The 20,932-nt window shown below is 36.0% G+C and overlaps 1 protein-coding gene across 1 annotated transcript in view; it reads right to left on the bottom strand.

Moving 5' to 3' along the window:
• The window catches only part of LOC129692203 (contactin-6-like), a 344,240-nt gene that overhangs the window by 268,779 nt on the left and 54,529 nt on the right, over positions 1-20,932 (bottom strand). The window contains exon 2 of the mRNA XM_055628432.1: positions 12,392-12,531. Coding sequence (XP_055484407.1) covers positions 12,392-12,446 — 55 coding nt within the window. The 5' untranslated portion in view covers positions 12,447-12,531. The remainder of the gene's footprint in view (positions 1-12,391; positions 12,532-20,932) is intronic.

Genomic DNA, 20,932 nt, shown 5'->3' on the forward strand with positions numbered 1-20,932 from the left:
TATGATATATATAAAATAAAAACTCAAAAATTGTGTACACTTTGGTGATTATGCACATAAATATGTATATTTATTATCAAACTTACTTATATTTATATAAGAAATATGAAGTATATAACAAAAAATAAAATGCATAATACTCTCATAGATCCCATAGATCATTTAGTCCTTGTGGAGAGCTCATAGTGAATACTGAAAATCAGAGCCCATATCTAGTAGTAATTCAATCATGATTTGATGATTGAATTGCATCCCACACTATTTCTATGTCCAATGCAAATTTTTGAATAATTTGAACCATTTCCTTGCCTTGCAATATTTATGTTGTTATACTGAAAACTCTTTAATCAAGGGCACTAATGTCATGATGGGACAATTTATGTTATGTAAGCACTTACCAAGGATAACTACCAACTAACAACATACCTGGAGGAATTAGGAAAAATGTATAAAAATGCATAATGATACAGTTTTTTTTCTCACAGAAATAGCCTTAAGCTTTAAATAGTAAACATTGTAAAGCACTTCAGAAGTAGTGATTTTTGTATACTCCTGAGCATTTTATTTTAATAACAGAGTTTCTATACTAACATATGAAAACATTAGTTACAGTAAACAGCTAACTTAGAAAATTCTTGGAAAGTACACAAGCTTTTAGGTGACTCCATAATAGAAAAAATTATTTCTATAATTTTCAACTGGAGATGGATAAACATGGAGATTATATAAAAATTGGAGGTCACTGCCAGTTATTGTATGGAAATATAACAAAATTCAGTGGCAATGGTATATACGCTATGTGGAATTACAGCCATATCAGCAACGTACAATCTCAGAAACTCAATGACCTTCATTTGGAGAATTCACAATGAGTTCAACATTGTTCATAGCTGAAAAGAGTTTGTTGATTCCTTGTCAATTTTACCTAAGACACAATGTTTGTTCATTATTGTTTGTTTATTTATGCATATTTTGTAGTACTAGTGATTGATTCTAAGGTATTGTTCATGTTAGGCGAACACTGAGCTATACTTCAGGTATTTTTGCTTTATATTTTGAAACAAGGTCTCACCCAATTTCCAACTCTGACCTTGAACTCTGGATGTTACGTGTTTCTGACAATGAGGATATATTTGAGAAATGTGGCCAGGCTCTAATAAAAAAGCAACAAAATGACAAAACTCATTAGTTTGGCACCAGAGAATAGAGAGTGAGCAGAACCCTGTAGTGTCTGGGAGGATTTTTATCTATCTATCTATCCATTTATTTATTTATTTATCTATTTATCTATTTATTTATTTATTTATTTATTTATTTATTTATTTATTTTAGAGTGAGCATACACTTGACTTGACTGTGAATGGTTAGATTGGAAGTAAATAGCAAGAGATGGATCTGAAGGGAAACAACAGTGGAGAAGGAGAAAAAGTGTTGAGAATGTTCAGGGGACCCATTCTGATTTGAATGAAGGAAACAGTATATAGAGTGAAGAACTCAGGGCTCCTGACACATGAGAAACTGGATTACAAGAAGGATTTCCTGCATTTGCTGAAGAAAATTTTATTTGAAAGCTTGAATAGACAGTATGAATTGCATAGAAAATGAGATTGGCAAAGATCTTGACATAGAGTAATGGCCAAATCAGTTGTGTGTTAGGAAGGTCTGTCTGTACAGGAATCAACATCAACAAATTATTTCTTGGAAAGTATATTGAGGAAACCCTAAAATAATAGAGAACCATCAGAAGGCTACAGCAGAATGCTCAGGAAGAAGTAATAGGATTTCACTGGACTGATTACACAGGGCCCATAAGGGAAATAAATGAATACATCTAAAGATGAAATACAGGCTCTTGTCATTGTTCTTGGTTACACTCCAGAACTTGATGGTGAGGCCCTCATTGCTGAAGATACCACATACTTGAATCATAGATCATTGTGCTCACCTGGAAGCTTCCATCCTACCAGCTAGGTATCATAGTTCTGTATGGTACTATGCTACTCCTTGGTAATAAAAATAACAGTTCTACCCAGGTTTGAACTCTGTCAGCCACAGTAATAACAGGCCTGATGTGACATGCCCACTGGTACAATAGTGGCACAAGTGGTTTGGCAATAACATTTTTCTAACTGTGTCTAAAGTTTATTCTGTGAGATATAACTTAAATGTGTGACTGGGTATTTTATAGACTGTAGGGGAGATTCTAATATTATCATTCTCAGAAATGGACACAGTATTAAATTGCTGCCTAAGTTATTATCTTTATACCTGTAGATTAGTACTTCCCCCAAACCTGATCAGAGAAGCTTCTTTTTACAGTAAAGGGTGATTAAAACAGAGACCAACAACTGGTTAATATGCACAGGAGATGATACTATGGCGTGCTCAGACCTGAACTACATAGCTACTTCAAAACATTATCCCCAAGGGGCAGAAATTATCACACAGGAAGAGGAAGACAGAAAGACCATAGGTACAACAGGCATTGGGCATTTGCAGTAACTAATACACAGTATTTGCCAAACATAACAGTTATATTTTGCAGATGGGAACTCATAGAGCAGTATCTGAATGAACAAGACCATCAAGCCAGCCCACATCTCAATAAACATCGGGAAGTGGGGTTTCAAGAAATATGACCATGAGCTGAGGACCTCTTGGCAAATGATGGCTGCTCGGGAAAGGGGGCTCAGTTTTCTTCAGGATAAAGCCCCTGTGAGGCTACCCATGCTCCAACAGACAGTCTTATATCTATGCACACTCAGTAGACTCAGTGGGCTTTTATATATATAAAGCACATGACATTAGGAATAAATAGTAGGAGAAGGTATGGAAGAATTTGAAAAAGATTTAGAGGAATGGATTTGCTCAAAATTTGTTATATTCATACATGAATTCTCGAGCAGTAAAAGTTTGAAATCAATCAAATGCTGAAGATGAAGTACAGCCTGAAGGTTATAAATATTCTAAGAACTTTGCCGCAATACTTATAGATTTCTGCTACCCTCAAATGCTAATATACAATTGGCTATATTTTAAATGTGATACTTTTTAAACCAACTGAAAATTTTGCCTGTCTAGATCCTCTGGGAGAGAAGGAAATGCTCTAAACTGCTGAACCATCACTCCAGCCCCCAAATTATGATTTTAAAAAGTAAAATAAAAACAGCCTGATGCCAACTTTTGTATTATTATTAAATTATTTATGTTAAGCTATGGATTATGGTAATATTTTGAAGTCATTAAAGGGGCATAAGAATATGAGATTACCACTAAGAAGTCTTGGAGAGTTAATTTGCTATGTCAATCATTTATATGTTTATTTAGATATATATGTTGATTGTCACATACTGTACTATGAAAGAGAGATGCCATGACAAGTATTTCTGATGATATTTTTGATTGCAAAGAGTTTATATTACTCTAGATATGAATAAAAAAATTGGAAAACTAACAGCATGTATAAATAAGTTAATTCCAAGTATCGTGATGTTCCCTGAAATTGAGTCTAAAATTAACTGGTCTCCAGTTAGAATAGATGTGGGCTACATGTGTTTAGTTCTAAAAGAAGGTATGTGGATATGATAGATCTGGGCTGGGTATTACAGAAGCAACCAGTTACAGAAAGATCTAGAGTATTCCAGATAACTGAATACCAAGTAAAAACTCAGCATAGGAAAGCCTTGATCATTTCTGAGCATGATATATATTTTATATTATAAAAGTTTAGGCTCAGTTTATTGTATATGCAAAGGGATGATCACAAATTTTTTCAGATGACAGAAGTATGCAAAATAAAAGCTGATCACTGATCTTTTGAACATGCTAAATTTTTATTTTAAGTATTTAAAAGTTTGGATAGGGTGAAGTATTCGTCATTACTATTTTGAATATCAATGTGATGTCTAAGTAGTTGCTTATAAATATCATTAAAATGAATATGTCATATGATTTAGTGGTTGTCTAGCATGTACAGCATACTGTGATCAATTATTAGCACTACAAAGCAACAAACAAACAGTTGTGTTAATAAGTTCTGGCTTCCTGTTGTCCCATCACTTGTTAGGAAGAAGAAGGGGGTCATATGTCAAATGTCATTCTTGGCTACACAGGGAGTCTGAGTCCAGCATGGGATTAAACATTATAACTTGTTTAAAAGAATTAGAAATAGAGAAGAAGAGAGGCCTAATACAGGAAAGAGGAAGGGAAGTACTTGATTCAATCTTCTGTTAAGAGCCATGTTTTTTTGGCATGTCAGCCTCCACACCAGCCATTCCCTTTTAATGCTGACTAAACAGAAATGCCTTTTCTCTATTACTATCAGTCTTGAGAAACAATTTCATTCAGGGTTTTGGAATCAATTACTCGGGAAAGAGGTTTAATAACCTTACCACCGCCTTATCAGTGGTCATTGCATAAAAATTGTGTTTCAGCATTCTACTTTGAGTCAGCTCTATCAAAAAATATAAAGATGTCACTTGGTTGAGAAGTATTTCCTAATGTTTTGTTCCTGGAGATGCTATTATGCTAATAATAAATCTGAACAGACCATAGGCAGAGTGTTTGTGATATACTCAACATTCATCACACCTGGACCCAAGTGAATATCCATTATGTGTTTTTAGGATCCTTGAGTTAAAGCAGGTTCATTACACCTGCCAATTTCCATAGATTTGTTGTGTGAAATATAGTCTTCTGTGAAGAAATCTTGGTCATAGTGAACATTTTCATTCTTTTGGCTTTCTGTCACAGGTAGCTCATTTACTTTGACTCTCAATTTAATGCAAGGCTCATTTGAAATAGAGTAAGATGCAAGGCATCATAAATACTTCCTAATGAACTTTCCCAGATGTTGCTAACACTGATTATGTAGGAGTTTTATTTTCTGCTGAATTCTTTCAGGGTAACACATTTATAAAAATGTAAGCTGTATAAAAATGTTGATGATATTTGATATTTTATTTATTGATATCAGTCCTAAAATAATTTAATTAAAAATCAATTCCTTTGGCGGAAATTTTGAAAATAAAGTAAATATATTTGTATGTAAACAGTAGCAAGAATAATCTTTCTGTTTTAATACAGGCTATTTCTGAAAAGTAATTAATACAGTTGCAAACAACATCATATTTAGCCTTGAAGACATAATTCAAACCTTTTTACAATGCTAGATCAGGCCTTTAATTCTACTCAGCTACTAAATCTATCTCCATGCCCATGTTCTTGAATTTCCAGCCTGTTACTTCAAGGCAAAGTCTATGATTCAAAAGCCAGTACTTCCTTAGGTCTAACCAGATGGTGCAAGAGAGAGGGGGGAGGAAGAGAGAGAGAGGAGAGAGAGAGAGAGAATGTGCATACATGGAAGATGAAGGTCAACCTCAAGGGCTGTTTTTCAGGTATTTTTTAATTATTTCAAGAGATGGGGTATGGCTTTCTCCACTTTCTCAGCATTGGCATGACAAAGCATCATAAATAGCATTTTAAAAAATGGATTTCAGGAATCAGATGTGCATCTTCACACTTCCACGAAAAACAGCTTTACTGACAGAGCAAACTCACCAGTCCTCATTTTGTACTTACAGTATTTTTACAAAAACACTCGAAACATAGCAAAACAAACAAAAATTACACACAAATGGACAATTCTTGATTATAATCTAAGTGAATTATTAAAGGTTACATTGAATAACCAACCAATATTTGCCTGGATTTAAGGCTCATTCCATGACATGGAACCTTTGCCTGGCACTACTTGGCTGGTCAAGAACTTGACACTGGAGAGGCCAGTGACCTAGGAGAACACTAAATACTAGTGCTCTGCAATATAATGACTCCTAACAACATTCTACTGGAGTCATAAATTAGTGGCTTTTACTGCCACCATCACAGAAGCTTCTTTCTGCAGTGTATAGGAACAGAGAGAGAGAGAAAGACAGAACCACAGCTAGATAATGTGCAGAGACTGAGAGACATTGGAATATGCAGTACTAAATAAGATTAAATCTGTCACTTTTGGGCTCAAAGAAACCCTGGAAATAGGTGGCTGAAAGTTCATAAGATAGAGAAGGGATAAAGAACACCAAGGAAACAAGGCCTTTGAATTACAGCAGAACTGCATGGGTATGGAAAAGATGGATTCCCAGCATTGAGAGGCAAAGTGGACAGAAGGCCTATCCCTAAACAAAAAGCTATCACCAGTTGTTATTCCCTCACAAATGAAAACATAAGTTTCTCCAACAAGTCTCTCTGGATATTCAAATAACTCTTAAGGATGGGCACCATAAACGGCAGTAGATGGCCAATGCAAAACCAATTCAGTGCCATTTTTTCAGAGCTTCTTTTTATTTTCAACATAATATTTTTATTGATGATTTAGGAATTTCACAATATGTACCTCAATCCTCACTTCCAAGACCTCTAAGGTCTACTCCCTTTTGACCTGCACGCACACACACACAAATGAGTTTAATTTTTGTTGCCTATATACTCACTGCAGCACAGTCCAGTGAGTATATGGGACAGAGGCTAGTTCCTTAAAGCAAACCTGGTTCTTCTGGACTGGCTCCCTCAGGAGAGGGCAACAATAGTAGAGAGCTGCATCTCAGCATCCTTATTACAATTTTAAGTGTTCTCTTTGATGACTTTCTGAGTAGGCTGTTAGGGGTTTTCTTTTTTGAGGAGGGATAGGGCTTGTCACAGAAGCCTTCTGTGTCTCTCTTTCTCAAATGTGTGTCTTCAGTCATCATTGATACCACTGCAAAAGTGGCTTCCTTTCCATTAAGAGTCAGAGGGAGCATAGATCATGGACTTCCACACGGTTTCTGGTGATAGCACAGACATGGACATCCACATTATCTCTGCTGTCAGTATGACCACATATCTCAGCATGGATTCTGTTGTCATTACACACCATGGACATTACAAGGTTCAAGTGTCTTATACATTTGCTCTTCCAGCAACAAGGTACAATGTTTCTGATTAGTTCTGTCTTATATAGAGTTGACACAGTCACACTGTTAGTGTTGATATATTAAGTAAGAAGAAGAAATAAAGGTAGAGAAGGAAACAGGGAAAATCAGAGGAGAAGAAGGAGTAAGAGGAAGGAAAGGAAGGGGAAAATGAGAAAGAGGGAGGGGAGAAGGAGAATTTGAGTAATAATCAACAATAATTATGACCATCTGAAGAGCCTCAACTTAATTACAGCTTCAAAACACATTTTCACATCTTACATAATACAGCTTCAGGGAAGAAAGTACCAAGATACCCGAAGAACATTTTTAACCCTTTTACAACTATTAATAAAATAACTTAAGATTCTTTTTTACTTTTTAAAATTTTAGTTTTTAATAATTACACTTTATTCACTTTGTATACCCTTGTAGCTTCCTCCCTCCTCCCCTCCTAATCCTACCCTCCCTCCCCTTTTTCCAGTACTCCACGCATGCCCCTCCCTAAGTCCACTGATAGGGGAGGTCTTCCTCTCCTTCTTTCTGATTCTAGTCTATCAGGTCTCATCAGGAGTGGCTGTATTGTCTTCCTTCTCTGGCCTGGTAAGGCTGCTCCCTCCTCAAGGGGAGGTGAGCAAAGAGCAGACCAATCAGTTCATGTCAGAGGCAGTCCCTGTTCCCATTACTATGGAACCCACTTGGACACTGAATTGCCATGGGCTACATCTGTGCAGGTGTTCTACATTATCTCCATGCATGGTCCTTGGTTGGAGTATCAGTCTCAAAAGACCCCTGTACTCAGATTATTTTGTTCTGTTGCTCTCCTTGTGGGGTTCATGACCTCTCCAGATCTTACTGTTTCCCACTTCTTTCATAAGATTCCCTGCACTCTGCTCAAAGTTTGGCCATAAGTCTCAGCATCTGCTTTGATACCCTGCAGGGTAGAGCCTATCAGAGGCCCTCTGTGGCAGGCTCCTGACCTGTTCCCTGTTTTCTCTTTCTTCCGTTGTCTTTATTTAACAATTGTGTTCTCAATTAAATTGGCATTGTTCTTTTCCTAATATAAAAAATACTAAAGCAAAACAAATACATTTTTAAGTGATCAAACGAAAAACCTCTTTTAGGATTAATGTTGTTTGGTTAATCATACTACGAGTCATTGCAAAGACCCTGGGTCTAGTATCTGTGGCATCTGTGAGAAAAGCCTGTGAAGTACATTAAACAACAGAAAACACAAAAGTGAACAATGAAAGTTTATGTTTTAAATTGTGATATAAAGGAACTAAAAATACATACATTTTAGTGGATTATAACAGTGAAAATAGGAAGGGAAACAGAAAATTGTGAAGGACTTGCCTGAACTAAAGCCCAGGGGTCCTGCAGAGACTGATATTTCAACAAAGGACCATGCATGGAGAGGACCTAGACCCCCTGCTCAGTGGAAATCCTTAGGCTTCTTAGTGTCCAAGTGGGTTCCTAGTAAGGGGAACAGGTGCTGTATCTGACATGAACTCAGTGTCTGGCTCTTTGATTAATTCCCCTTTGGGGGTGGGGGGATGCAGCTTTGCCAGGCCACAGAGTAAGATGATGCAGCCAGCTTCGGTGAGACCTGACAGGCTAGGATCAGATGGAAGGGGAATAGTCCTTCCCTATCAGGGGCCTAGGGGAAGGCCATGGAGGGGAGGGGAGAGGGACAGTGGTTGGGACTGGGAGGAGATGAGGGGAATGTAGCAGGGATACAAAGTGAATAAATTGTAATAAATAAATAGATAGATAAAATGATAGATAATCTGAAGAAAAAAAAAGAACGAATACAAAAGAAAGAGGAATGGAAGAGGCCAATCTCTAATCTATTATAGTTTACACATGTAGTGAACACCATGAAATTTCAAACAAAACAAGCAGATTTAAATCAAGGCTCTCTTGTGTAAAGTAATATCATCATCTTTTACCTCTGGGGCAATGCTTATCCCACATTACCATATTGAAATGGCCATGGTTTAAAAGAAATAGATCCAATCTGTTTTTTTCATGATGATGCTGTGCACCAAGGACATATGATTGTTTCTCCCTTAGGATAAGGCAAAAGGACATGTTGAATCACATCCAAATTATATAAATAGAAGTTAATAGAAGAGACAGAGTATTTCTCATATTTGATATGTGTTCTGAGAACAATGGTTTTATTTTAATTTAACACAAAAGATCTTTTAGAGAGCCTATGCTAATTCAATAGACACATTTAAAGGGCAAAATGTTAATGTAGAATTTTGACAGGAAGCTAAAATTTAAAGAAGGCATAGAGTTCTTTGAACCTGGGTAATTTGGGGGTCCCTTAATGACTTTTCGCTCTCCTTTTAATATATGAAAGAACACATTATTATTTAACTTCGATTCTTCTCACAGAGAAGTAGAAGTGACATAAGACAAAACAATGTGATAACTCCGAATAAATATGACTGTGATGCCAGGAGATGTTGGATTTGCTAATTATGGGAATACCTTTGTAAGGGTTCAAACTTTTTAGGTTCATCTGCCCATATTTCAGCACTCATAGCTTTTCATCTCTCGGAACGGCTAGTAAATAGATTGGTTGTATTTGTAATTTTGGCGTTATTACTGAATTGTTACAAGTTTGTAAGACATAAATAGCAGTTATCATTACACAGGTAGGGGAACTCAGAATCAGTGGGAAGGTGGCCGAGGCCTTCTCTGATAGCCCAGAGACGTTGTCAGTGCCAAATTTGTGACCTAATGTAGGCAGGTAAACTTGCAATGAAGGCTCGAATTTCCTGCAGGATTGGGATGAGAGATAGTTCAAAAGTTAAGAGTATCTTGTAGTCTTGTGGAGGATTGGGTTCAGTTCCCCACACCTAAGGGGTGGCTTGCAGCTCTACTCTAGCTCCAGGGTATGAGACACCTTCTTTCGGCAGCTTCAGGTACCAGAAAGGCAAAACACTCACACATAAAAGAAAACACAACTCAACATAAAACCAGATACTCTAAATCTGTTAGAATTAAAAATGCAATTAAAAAAAATCCCATTAAAAAATGGGGAGCAGAGCTAAACAGAGAATTCTCGACAGAGGAATATCGAAAGGCAGAGAAACACTTAAAGAAATGCTCATCCTCATTAGCCATTAGGGAAATGCAAATCAAAAGGACCCTGAGATTTCACCTTACACCCATCAGAATGGCCAAGATGAAAAACTCAAGTGACAACACATGCTGGAGAGGTTGTGGAGAAAGGGGAACCCTCCTCCACTGCTGGTGGAAATGTAAACTGATACAACCACTCTGGAAATCTATCTTGTGCTTTCTAAGACAATTACAAATAGTGCTTCCTCAAGACCCAGCTATACCACTGCTAGGTATATACCCAAACTTTGCTCAAGTACACAGAAGGGATACTTGCTCAACCATGTTTATAGCAGCTTTATTTGTAACAGCCAGAACCTGGAAACAACCCAGATGTCCATCAACGGAGGAATGGGTACAAAAATTGTGGTATTTTTACACAATGGAATACTACTCAGCAATCAAAAAGGAGGAAATCATGAAATTTGCAGGCAAATGGTGGGATCTAGAAAAGATCATTCTGAGTGAAATATACCAGAAGGAGAAAGACAAACACGGTATATACTCACTTATATAGATCTATAAGATATGATAAACATAATGAAATCTATACACCTAAAAAAGATAATCAAGAGAGCAGACATGGGGTAAGATGATCAATCCTCATTTAGAAAGACAGATGGGATGTGCATTGAAAGAATGACAGGAGTCTACTGAAGGCATCTGAAAGACTCTAACTAGCAGTGTTTTCAAAGCAGATACAAAGACTCATGACCAAACCTTCGGCAGAGTACAGGGAATCATATGAAAGAAGGGGAGTTAGTATGATGGGGAAAGGATAGGAGCTCCACAAGGACCAAATATATCCGGGCACAGGGTCTTTTCTGAGACTGACATTCAACCAAGGACCATGTATGGATATAACCTAGAACCTCAGCTCAGATGTAGCCTGTGGTAGCTCAGTAACCAATTGGTTTCCCATAGTGAGGGGAATAAGGACTATTTCTAACAGGAACTCACTCAATGGCTGGCTCTTTGACCTCCCCACACCCCAAGGGAGGAGCAGTCCTTTTAGACCACAGAGGAGGGCTTTGCAGCCAGTCCTGAAGATACTTGATAAAACAGGATTGGATGAATGGGGAGGAGGTCCCCCCCATCAGTGGACTTGGAAAGGGGCACGGTGGAGATGAGGGAGGGAGGGAGGGATTGAGAGGGATTGAGGGAGCGGGACACGGCTGGGATACAGAGTTAATAAAATGTAACTGATAAGAAAAAAAAAATAAAATAAATTCAAAAAGATAGCTTTTAGTTTAAATAAATGAATACAATTACTCTTGAAAAAAAAAAAGAGAAAGAAAACTAAACTCCGCTTAAACAACAACAACAGCACAATCAGCTGCTCTGAACTGATTGTGGTAATAATTTCCCAGCCACAATTGTTACCATTATTCTTCCTGGACCCTTTAAGTGCATTTAAAGCTCTTTATCGATAGTTGAAGATAATTCTAGACCTTTAAAGTTAGGCTATTTGAGTAACCTGTGGTCATCAGAAGAATGCCACAGAACTGACTCTATTCGGACTCCGAGCTCTGCTATCAAGGGACTGTGGCCTTGAAATTTTTATTTTGAGACCCCAAGAAGCCACCATGTGAAAACTCTGATTCACGAGCAGATGAAAGACCACGTGGATGAAAGGCAAATGAGCATAGCTCACTCGGCTGAGCCTGTCTTGGAGTAGTTATGTCTCAGATGAGTCTAGTTTACTGTAGATCCAGTGCATCAGGGCCAAGTCCAAAGCACAGGCCTGTGAAGCATGTCCTAAACCACAGAATCGTTAGGCCAGCCTGTGGCAATTTGATATTCCCAGTGATGCACAGCCTTTGATTTAAGGCAATCTGTTACAAAGAGAAGTTTATCTAATAAATGTATATGATTGCCATTAGATTGAGTGGATAAACATACCTGTCATCCTCTTTTGGTTATTGAGGAAGAAGAAAAAAAGAATTCCAAGATTGTTTTTCAGTCTTGAAAGAACATTTTACAGCATTTTTCGTTTCTGATATATGACTACTTCACTCTAAATAAATTCACTAAAAATGAATTCATAAATGATAAATCCCTTAAACATAGTTTACTAAATATCCTATTTGAAAACTCATAAATTTAACAGCAATGTTTCAAAAGTTATTTTACGTATTTTTAAGAATTGAACTTTCTCTTTGAAGTAATGCTTACCCTCACAGCTTTATCACTTGGTCATACAAATAACACATGCCTTGTGCATTTTCAAAGTTGTTTCATCTCAGGGAAGATATACAGTGGTAATATATTTATCAATCTAAATTCATAATAATAGAACACTTTACCTGCACAAGAGTTTATGAGTGGCAGCAGAATTACCAGTTTCCATAGCAACCTCATCTCCACGTTCTAAGGTCAAAATTTTCTCCCATGCAATCAGCAGGAAAGAAGATTGTATCTTCTAGTCAGTATGTTAGCAATCTATCTAAAGGAAATAAAATTGACAAACATGAGTAACTTAATATGTATCCCACATGTTAAACATTGACTAAATGTATTTTTAAAATATTATCGAAATAAAACAATATAAATGGTTTATTTTGCTGAATTTCACATATTTCAGTTCACATTTTATTAAATAGAAGAGTGCTCAATTTAATGCATAACACATGAATTAAATTTTCTATTAATTGGATTATAAGTTTGTAATTCTCACTTTAAATGTTTATTTTCCAGCACACACACACACACACACACACAAATGTAAGTTTCACAGAAATCATAGATTTTCTAAATGTTCTATAAGATTATTGAGGACATATTCATTATGAATTACTACCTTTCTGGATGTTAATAGAAAAAAATCAATATTATTACAAAATTTCTTTAAGAAATCAATTTCCAGCAGTATTATTTTGCTGATAGAAGATGTGTTTTCCCCAAGGGATTATAACATAATTGTCGCTAATTTATTTTGACATTTTTGCTCTTCCAGGATAAATGAAACCAAAAAAAGGAACTAGCATGCCCTTTACTTAACAAAAACAATCTAAAAATAGTTTATTACACTAATAAACTCATAAAAATTAGAATAACCTCAGGATAAGCTCACCTGTGTTGTTTTGATGAAACTATTGAGTGTTATATTCAAGCTCAAATAACTTGAATATTATTTGAAGATGTTTGGATGTTATATATGAAACTGATGAATAACAAAGTTTGAACAATTTCCTGATGTTTTAAATTTCAAAAGACTTACATCTATTTCTGCATCTATTTATTTAAAAATAGATATAAATCAATAGATAAAAAGAACCAAAATATAAATGCTGATGAAAACTGTGATTATATTTCACTCTATAAAAATAAAGCATAACCACAGACAGAAACAAGCATTGGTCAGTTCAATAAACAGCATTGAGTTGATAATTCTGATAATAAGCTCTGACAGGCTTTCTACTTCTTTCCCTATTACATATTCAAATATGCATTTACAAATTTAAGTGTGAATATCTTGATTTAAGACATTGTATAAATACCAACAAAGCAAACCAAAACAAAAACCCAAACAACAACATCAATGGGCTTGGCTGAGCAAGCCAATGGCTGAGCAATTGAAAGTGCTGAATACTCTCCCAGATGGCCTGAGTTGAGCTGAGTTCAATTGCCAGCTCCTACATGGAAACTAACAGCCTCAGTACCACAGTCCCAGGAAATCTAATGCCCTGCCCTCTTCTGGCCTCTATACTATATGGAGACTATCTGAAGGTGTTGCACTGATATACTTTCAGGTAAAACTCCATATTGCTTATGCAGGTGAAATTAAGAATGGAACACAAAACTTAGTAAAAATATATCAAACCCAAATCAAAAACCGAACATAAATAGAAAGAAAATCACAAAGAACATTCTTAGTAAGAGTAAAGATCATCAATCCTGAGATACAGAATGCAATTCCAGCAGCATCCATGAGCCTCACAGCTAGAGTGGACCTAGGAGGTGCTTGTAAGAGTGGCAGGGAAGAGCTAGGTCTCAGGGGAGAAAGAGGCCAGGGCTAATGCAAAAGGCAACAAGGCCAAGTCACAGGCCGAGTTCGCAAAGACCTGAACAATGCTCAGCACAATCTTCAAAAGAACGATGGCAGGATAAATGCTCAAATACATAAGACCTGTAGGTTTTCTTTTTCAATATTTGGTCAATATGTAATTTAAATCACTACTATCACAAAAAAATAAAATAATAGGAAGAATAAATGCCATGATTGTGCAACTTAATTAAATTTTACTCTTATAAGCCTCAAAGGACAGTTTTTAAATTTACAGTAGCAGTTTTAAAGATAAAGAAAAATTTACCTTTTTATAAACCTTGCTCCTCAATGCATTTTCCACCCACTAGAATATTAACATCCTATTTTAATATAAAGCAAAGATTTTATCCTATTTTGACAGTATTGTAAAACTTTGATTCATTCTCCATCACACTTCAAAATTCATAGGAATAATATTCAAAATCATATAAATTGGGAATCTTCCCTTTCCAGCTGGTTTATTTACAAAACATGCCCATGATAACAATCTGTTCTCTAATCACTATACATACGCTGTCTAGTAACTGTAAAGATATTGTTTGATATACATAGAATTTTTTTCCGACTCTGTATACTTCTTAAAATCTTCACATCAGCAACATAACCATATTTCTCTTTTCCCTGCGTAATATCTGTGTACTCAAATGTCACGACAGAATTATTAATAGTACTTCTTTCTCCCAAAAGTCACAGTTTACAAGATAAATTATATGGTCTACTTATTTCATGTATATTCATTATTTCTTCTCCCAGACTCTCTTGTCCTCCTCTCATGATTAAAGCTCTGTGGATATCTCTAGAGAAGCACAACTTATGCTCGCCCACTTTATAGAGTTGTAGCAGCATTGTCTCTGCCTCTTAGAGCCAGGAATCCATTACTTTTGCTGCAGTAGGTTTTTTTTTCTTTTTAAAGGGAAACACACACACACACTTTAACACTGAAATCAGTAACAGTCGAAGGCAAAGCATAATATTTCCATTATTAATACTTAATCCCTTGGTCTCATATAAAATGCTACCTCACAAGTGTTACCATGCATGACCCAGTCAGAAGGTACAGCTGAAAACTCACGGTTTCCCATTTTAGGAATTTCCCTAACACCATGCAATGTTCATTTCCCTCATTAGTCTTGAAGCGTGATATAAAAGATGAAACTCAACTGTCAGAACCAGCCCCCCAAAAGATTAACACCCTGAAACAGCTCCTTCCTTCCTCAATACACAAGGCTTCTATGATGCTGGCAGAATCTAGACTCTGCTGTTTATTAGTTATGCACGTTGCCTCCCATTGTCCCAGCTTCCTGTTGTTGTTGTTGTTTTTTTGTCCTAAATAATCTTGCGTTTGCTAATGTGAGGAACGGATTTGTCTTTCGTGTTTCTAACATTGTAGAGATTTCTCCTTCCATCCAAACAATCTATGATAATCCCTGAAATTAAGAGAATTGTGAAACAGCTAACCGTGCTCCTCTCATAGAAATCTAAAAAGCCTGAATCACCAAAACCATTACTTTGCCAGATCTTGTTTGTGATGTATGCCGTCTATGGCTACTACATCTCACTATTATCCTTACTTTTCCTCTTCAAAGACTCTAGAACAGCCTGCTCTAATGTATCACCCTGTGCTTACCAAAGGCACCATGATATAGGGAAAGTTTGCATGCTTTACCTTAAAGGTAATCACTATGGATACCACTTCCATACAAAGCCATATGAGTGAGTCAGAGAGAAAGCATAATTATTGCTGAGAATGTGCTAGGTGTGTAACTGGCAGTTGAATAGTTTAACAGCTGGTAAAAAGGGCTGAAGCAGAAATCAGGACATTTAGATCCCACTACTGTCTTGCTTAACACTAGAACATTTGTGCTTCGTTTATAATCATGGACACCAAAAAATGAAGAATTTGACATGGAAATCACCTTTAAACTTCTATCTCTTTTACAGTTGTTTGATTCATATTCAGTGCATAATTTCATAGCAAAGGCTGCCCTTTCCCATCTGATTGCTTATCAGCATATGGTAATGAGGGCAAAGCCCAAAAGACATTCTTATTTGCTATTGCTGTATGAAGTCAGATGAAGTACTTATGCATCTTTTGCCTTTTATGAAAGTTAAGTTTTGTAAAAGTTAAGGTTGCTCAGGGATCAGAAAATTGTTCTGGCTCAATAAGAACTATCTGGATAGCATAAGTCTGGTTATTTATTTACTCACAGAAACTAGGGTGGAAATACTCACAGTATCAAATGAATGCTGGTCAGTGGCCTGAAATGAAATCGCATGTTCCTAGGACCTTAAGATTACTTAAGGTCAAATGGGCAAAGAAAGAAAGGCTACAAAACAAACTTAACTTAAAACAGTTTCTAAAGTTTTAAAAAGTTTAATAAATGTGTCACCAGTATCCTATTTCAGGTGAGGGTTATAGGCCATGCAATATTTTAAATGGTATTTTGGATCAAACCAGTAGGTGCCTTGGTTCATAACCTGACTGCTAGGGTTATTGTTCTATTATTACAAGATGAACTTTGTGGCCCTACACAATGTGTGTTCACTTTTTCTCTCATGGAATTTCTCAATGTCAGTTTTTCAATGTTTCAAACACTTAAGAAAAGACTATGTATAGGTCTACAATCCATTTCTTATAATTAAAAAAGATTCTGACAATTCTAATATACATGTAATTTTGGTGGCAAATCTTTCTCAAAACAACATGCAGTCGATTGGACCTTTTAACTATCCAACTTATTATGATATTTAAGACTTCCTTATAAGACAAAAACATTGGTCAATGATGGTATTTTGTACACTGCACATATAATTGGTATCAAATATACATTTATACAGTACATAAATTTGGATGCATATTTGTGTATGTGTGTAATATACATTTGTACTATTTTACCTTCCTGAAGGTTATAATGATTGTTAAAGTAACATTGTCTAAAATCACTGAAGAGACAAAACTCTGGACAAGTCTGTGAAGAATTAAGATTAGGTTATTTGAGGTAGGAAGATCTACCCTAAATATCACTGGGTACTAATTCTTGGGCTGAGATCTTAGACTCCATCAAAAGGAGAAAATTAGCAAAGAATCAGAATTCCTCTCTCTGCTACATGAGTCGCTGACACCATGTGATGATCAGTGACTAAGGAATACCTAGCCATGACTTGGCTCCCTAGATGGATTATACCTTAAGATATGAACCAAAATAAACCTTTCTATCCATAAGTTACTTTTGTCCAGTATTTTGTCAAAACAACATGTAAATTACTTAATACATGTTAAGCTAAACACTAACACAGGTCAACAACTGGTAAGCTGCTGAACAAATCGAGACAACTTGAACCTACTGTGCTTATTTATTTATGCATGGTCTAGGTCAACAGAGGCAGAGGGGAAAAGTAGCCCATATGGACTGCAGAGCTAACAACATTTACTCTCTGACCTTTTATGACTTTGAAGCTTGCAGAAATTTCTTTGCAGATGTCTGGACTAACACAATCTAAACTGTGCAGTACCTTTAGCAGGGAAGAGCTCACTCAATACAAAGATTACAGAACTGCATTTACCTAACTTTATATAGGAAATCTCAAGGAAAATACCATATGTAAAGTAGAAATAAAACCTGGGTCCTGCATGTTCAGCAACTTCAGACACGAATCCTGCCTTTATATGACCTCTTCTAACCATGTATTATAAACCTGCCTCTGATCCCCAAAGTTATGAGTGAATAGGTAAGAAATTGTTTTAATAACAGGAAGATACCCAGTGCAAATTTTACTTTACTCAGAGAATCCTAAAAGCTTCTTTAGGTGGCTCAGGATAGTTACTCTTTGTTGTTATTGTTGTTGCTATTTATTTTTAGCATTTATTTATTTGTTTATTTATTAGAATAAACTATTGATCATTTGGCTCTTAATCCAAACAATCAGTCCCTGAATAGTCTGTAACCCAGGAATAAATATGAACATCAGGTATTGACTTGACATAAGGACTTAGGGAATCAAGCGATACTGTTACCACCATTAAAATTGGTATACCAGTCAGGCATGGAAGACAATGAGGGTTATCACAATCAGAGAAAGAGAGTATCATTCTTTATTTTTTACAAGAGGGGTTTTCTTGCTTTCTGTTTTCTCAGAGAACTAGGGGTTTTTGCTTGACCAAAATGCCAGGATGTGCTTGAATATTCACATTTTGAAATAAGCCTTTGAAAGGATCTCTTAAACTATTGTCAGTACTTGATTACTATATTTAGCAAGGAATGGTGAATGCCAAAGATAGCCTAGAATACTTTATTTTATGATAGGCTGACATGGGAGACATAAAAGAAAAAATTCAACTCTCTTAATATAATGCTATTTAATTTGTCTAGGTAGATTTATATAACAACAACTGTGTGATAGCGAATTATGTGATTTAATGTATATAGGAAGTCTTCAAGTCAGTTAAAACTTACGCTTTTTTCCTTAGTTGCACTATCTGAAATATTTTTTGTCACAGTGACAGTAGAAAACAAAACAAACAGAACAGGAACTCCTACTAAATAGTGTTGGTTATTGCTCTCCCTAAATTTAAGGCAATACTTTGGCAAAAGGAGGGCTATTTTTTTTTTTTCAAAACATTAACCAACCTCTCTCTCAAACGAGGATTATTTGTACCCTTTTGGCTTATCATGAAACCAATGTTGCAAAAGGATGTCCCCAAGGGACTTTATTCTTTCTCTATCTATAGAAACAATGTTTGACATTAATGAATTTCCTAGAAGAGATAAAAATCCATTTTTCAGCTGGTGTGTTCATCATCAGAACAAATGTGCTCAGTGCTAATTGCCCTTTTGTTTTTAATTGACCAGTTAATTAACTGTATCAAATAAATTAAAAATCCCATTTCACTTTCTTCAGGTGGCTCTCCTGTTTTATTTCAGTGTAATAAACATCTATGGTCAGTAGTTATGAGAAGATTCTCAATAATTTTTTACAACAGTATTTCAAGTTTGACATTCATGGTGCTATTTATTACCAACCTAAATCAAAAATAAATTTAAGTGAAACATTTGTGATTTGAAAAAAAATATCTGGTTCTGACTGGAAAGCCTTACATACCTTCAAGTGAGGAAAAGTAACAAGATAAATAATGCTATCGTGTTCTTTGTTTTCAAAATATAACCTATCATTTATAATAATTGTTATGCCTAGTGCTCAAAATAGGCAACCATATGAAATGATTGATTAAGAAATAGCTCTAATGCAACATATTTAATATAGTCATAGATAATGACTTCCTTTTGGGAAGGTATGATTACATGTTAAGCTGTTAACAGTTTAAAATAAATGCAAATGCATTTGTTGCAGAAGTAGAATAATCTCTACATTTTATTTTATATTTGTTTTTCAAGGACTTTTTGTTTTATTTTGTTTTGTTTTTCTTTGTTGCTGAGACAAGGGTCTTACTATACAGCACATAGTTGCTTTGAACTCGTAATACCTCTGCTTCAGCTTTACAAATGTTGCACTGAATCCTAGTTTATTTTGTTTGTTTTCAAATCAGAGAAACAAAGCTAATGTACTAACTCAGCCATCAATACAGTCTCTCTCAAGCTCAGAGTGGTTCCTAGAGGCCATGGATTCTTCCTGAAAGAGGCCAATATGAATAAATTGGCATTGGGACTGCAGAAAATCCATCCTTCCAGTGAATTTTAAACCTGAAGGCACATCAGTAAATAGATGCCCAGGGCAGACATTTCACCTGCTTAGCTGAAGAAACAAAAGCCTAGAGGATAGCAATTGTTTCCACATTTCAGTTCAGGATTGAGAATAACCCCTAGGCCTTGAAGTTACAGGCTTCTCCCCAAAGTTGTGCCCCTTTTGATCTGTGACAATGGCTGTATCTCCTTAACTCGGCTGCAAATTCTGTGTGTGCAAAGTGTAGGGAAATATTTCTCATAGAACAATTACCCCGGATAGGAGAATAAAGGTGACCGGTACAGCTATCATCTGGAGGGTGAGAACATCCATTGTCCTTTCATTGAAAAAGAAAATACTGAGAAACACTGGCAAGGAGAACAAAGCTTGCCATAGCCCTACTGCAATCTTAGCTGTAAGAGAGTAGATAGTGTTTATATGGTTTATTTATTGAGTTGCATAGTTTTATTTTATGTCCTGCATTTGCAAAATGGATTACTAGGTAGGAGTAGAGAGATCTTACAGGACAAAAGTGTCCTATATTGGAAGAATGGGCACAGTGAAGAAAGACTCCATGTAGATCACAATTTGCTCTGATAAATTGATTTTCTCCTCTTAAAAAGTGAGAACTAAGATAGACTAAGATCAGAAAAGAGAGGAGAACCTTCCCTATCAGTGGACTTGGGGAGTGGCATGCATGCAGAAAGGGGGGGGAGGGAGGGATCAGGAGGGGAGGAGGGAGGGGCTTATAGGGGGATACAAAATGAATAAAGTGTAATTAATAAAAAATTTAAAAAAAAGTGTTTCCTAAAGTGAGTAGATAATTTAATTTTACAGAGGTTGTTGTAAACACTAGAACAGGAAACTGATAAATCTGGTTCCCAATAATTAAGTATTAAAATGTATAGGCAAATTAATAATGCTAAAGAGATATTGGATTTTTCTTCTCTAAGTTTACTTCTAGTATTTTGGGGTCACTAATACTCTGTTTCCATTTCTAAACTGTGATACATAGTACAAAATACAGAAATGCAAGACCATCCTCTGCTACATAACAAGTCCGTGGTCAACTTGGTTGGAGTGGTTCTTGGTTGGAGTATCAGTCTCAGAAAAGAGACCT

The sequence above is a fragment of the Psammomys obesus genome, unplaced genomic scaffold (genome assembly GCF_907164565.1).
Source record: "Psammomys obesus unplaced genomic scaffold, mPsaObe1.curated_primary_1811, whole genome shotgun sequence".
In the NCBI taxonomy this organism is placed as follows: domain Eukaryota; kingdom Metazoa; phylum Chordata; class Mammalia; order Rodentia; family Muridae; genus Psammomys; species Psammomys obesus.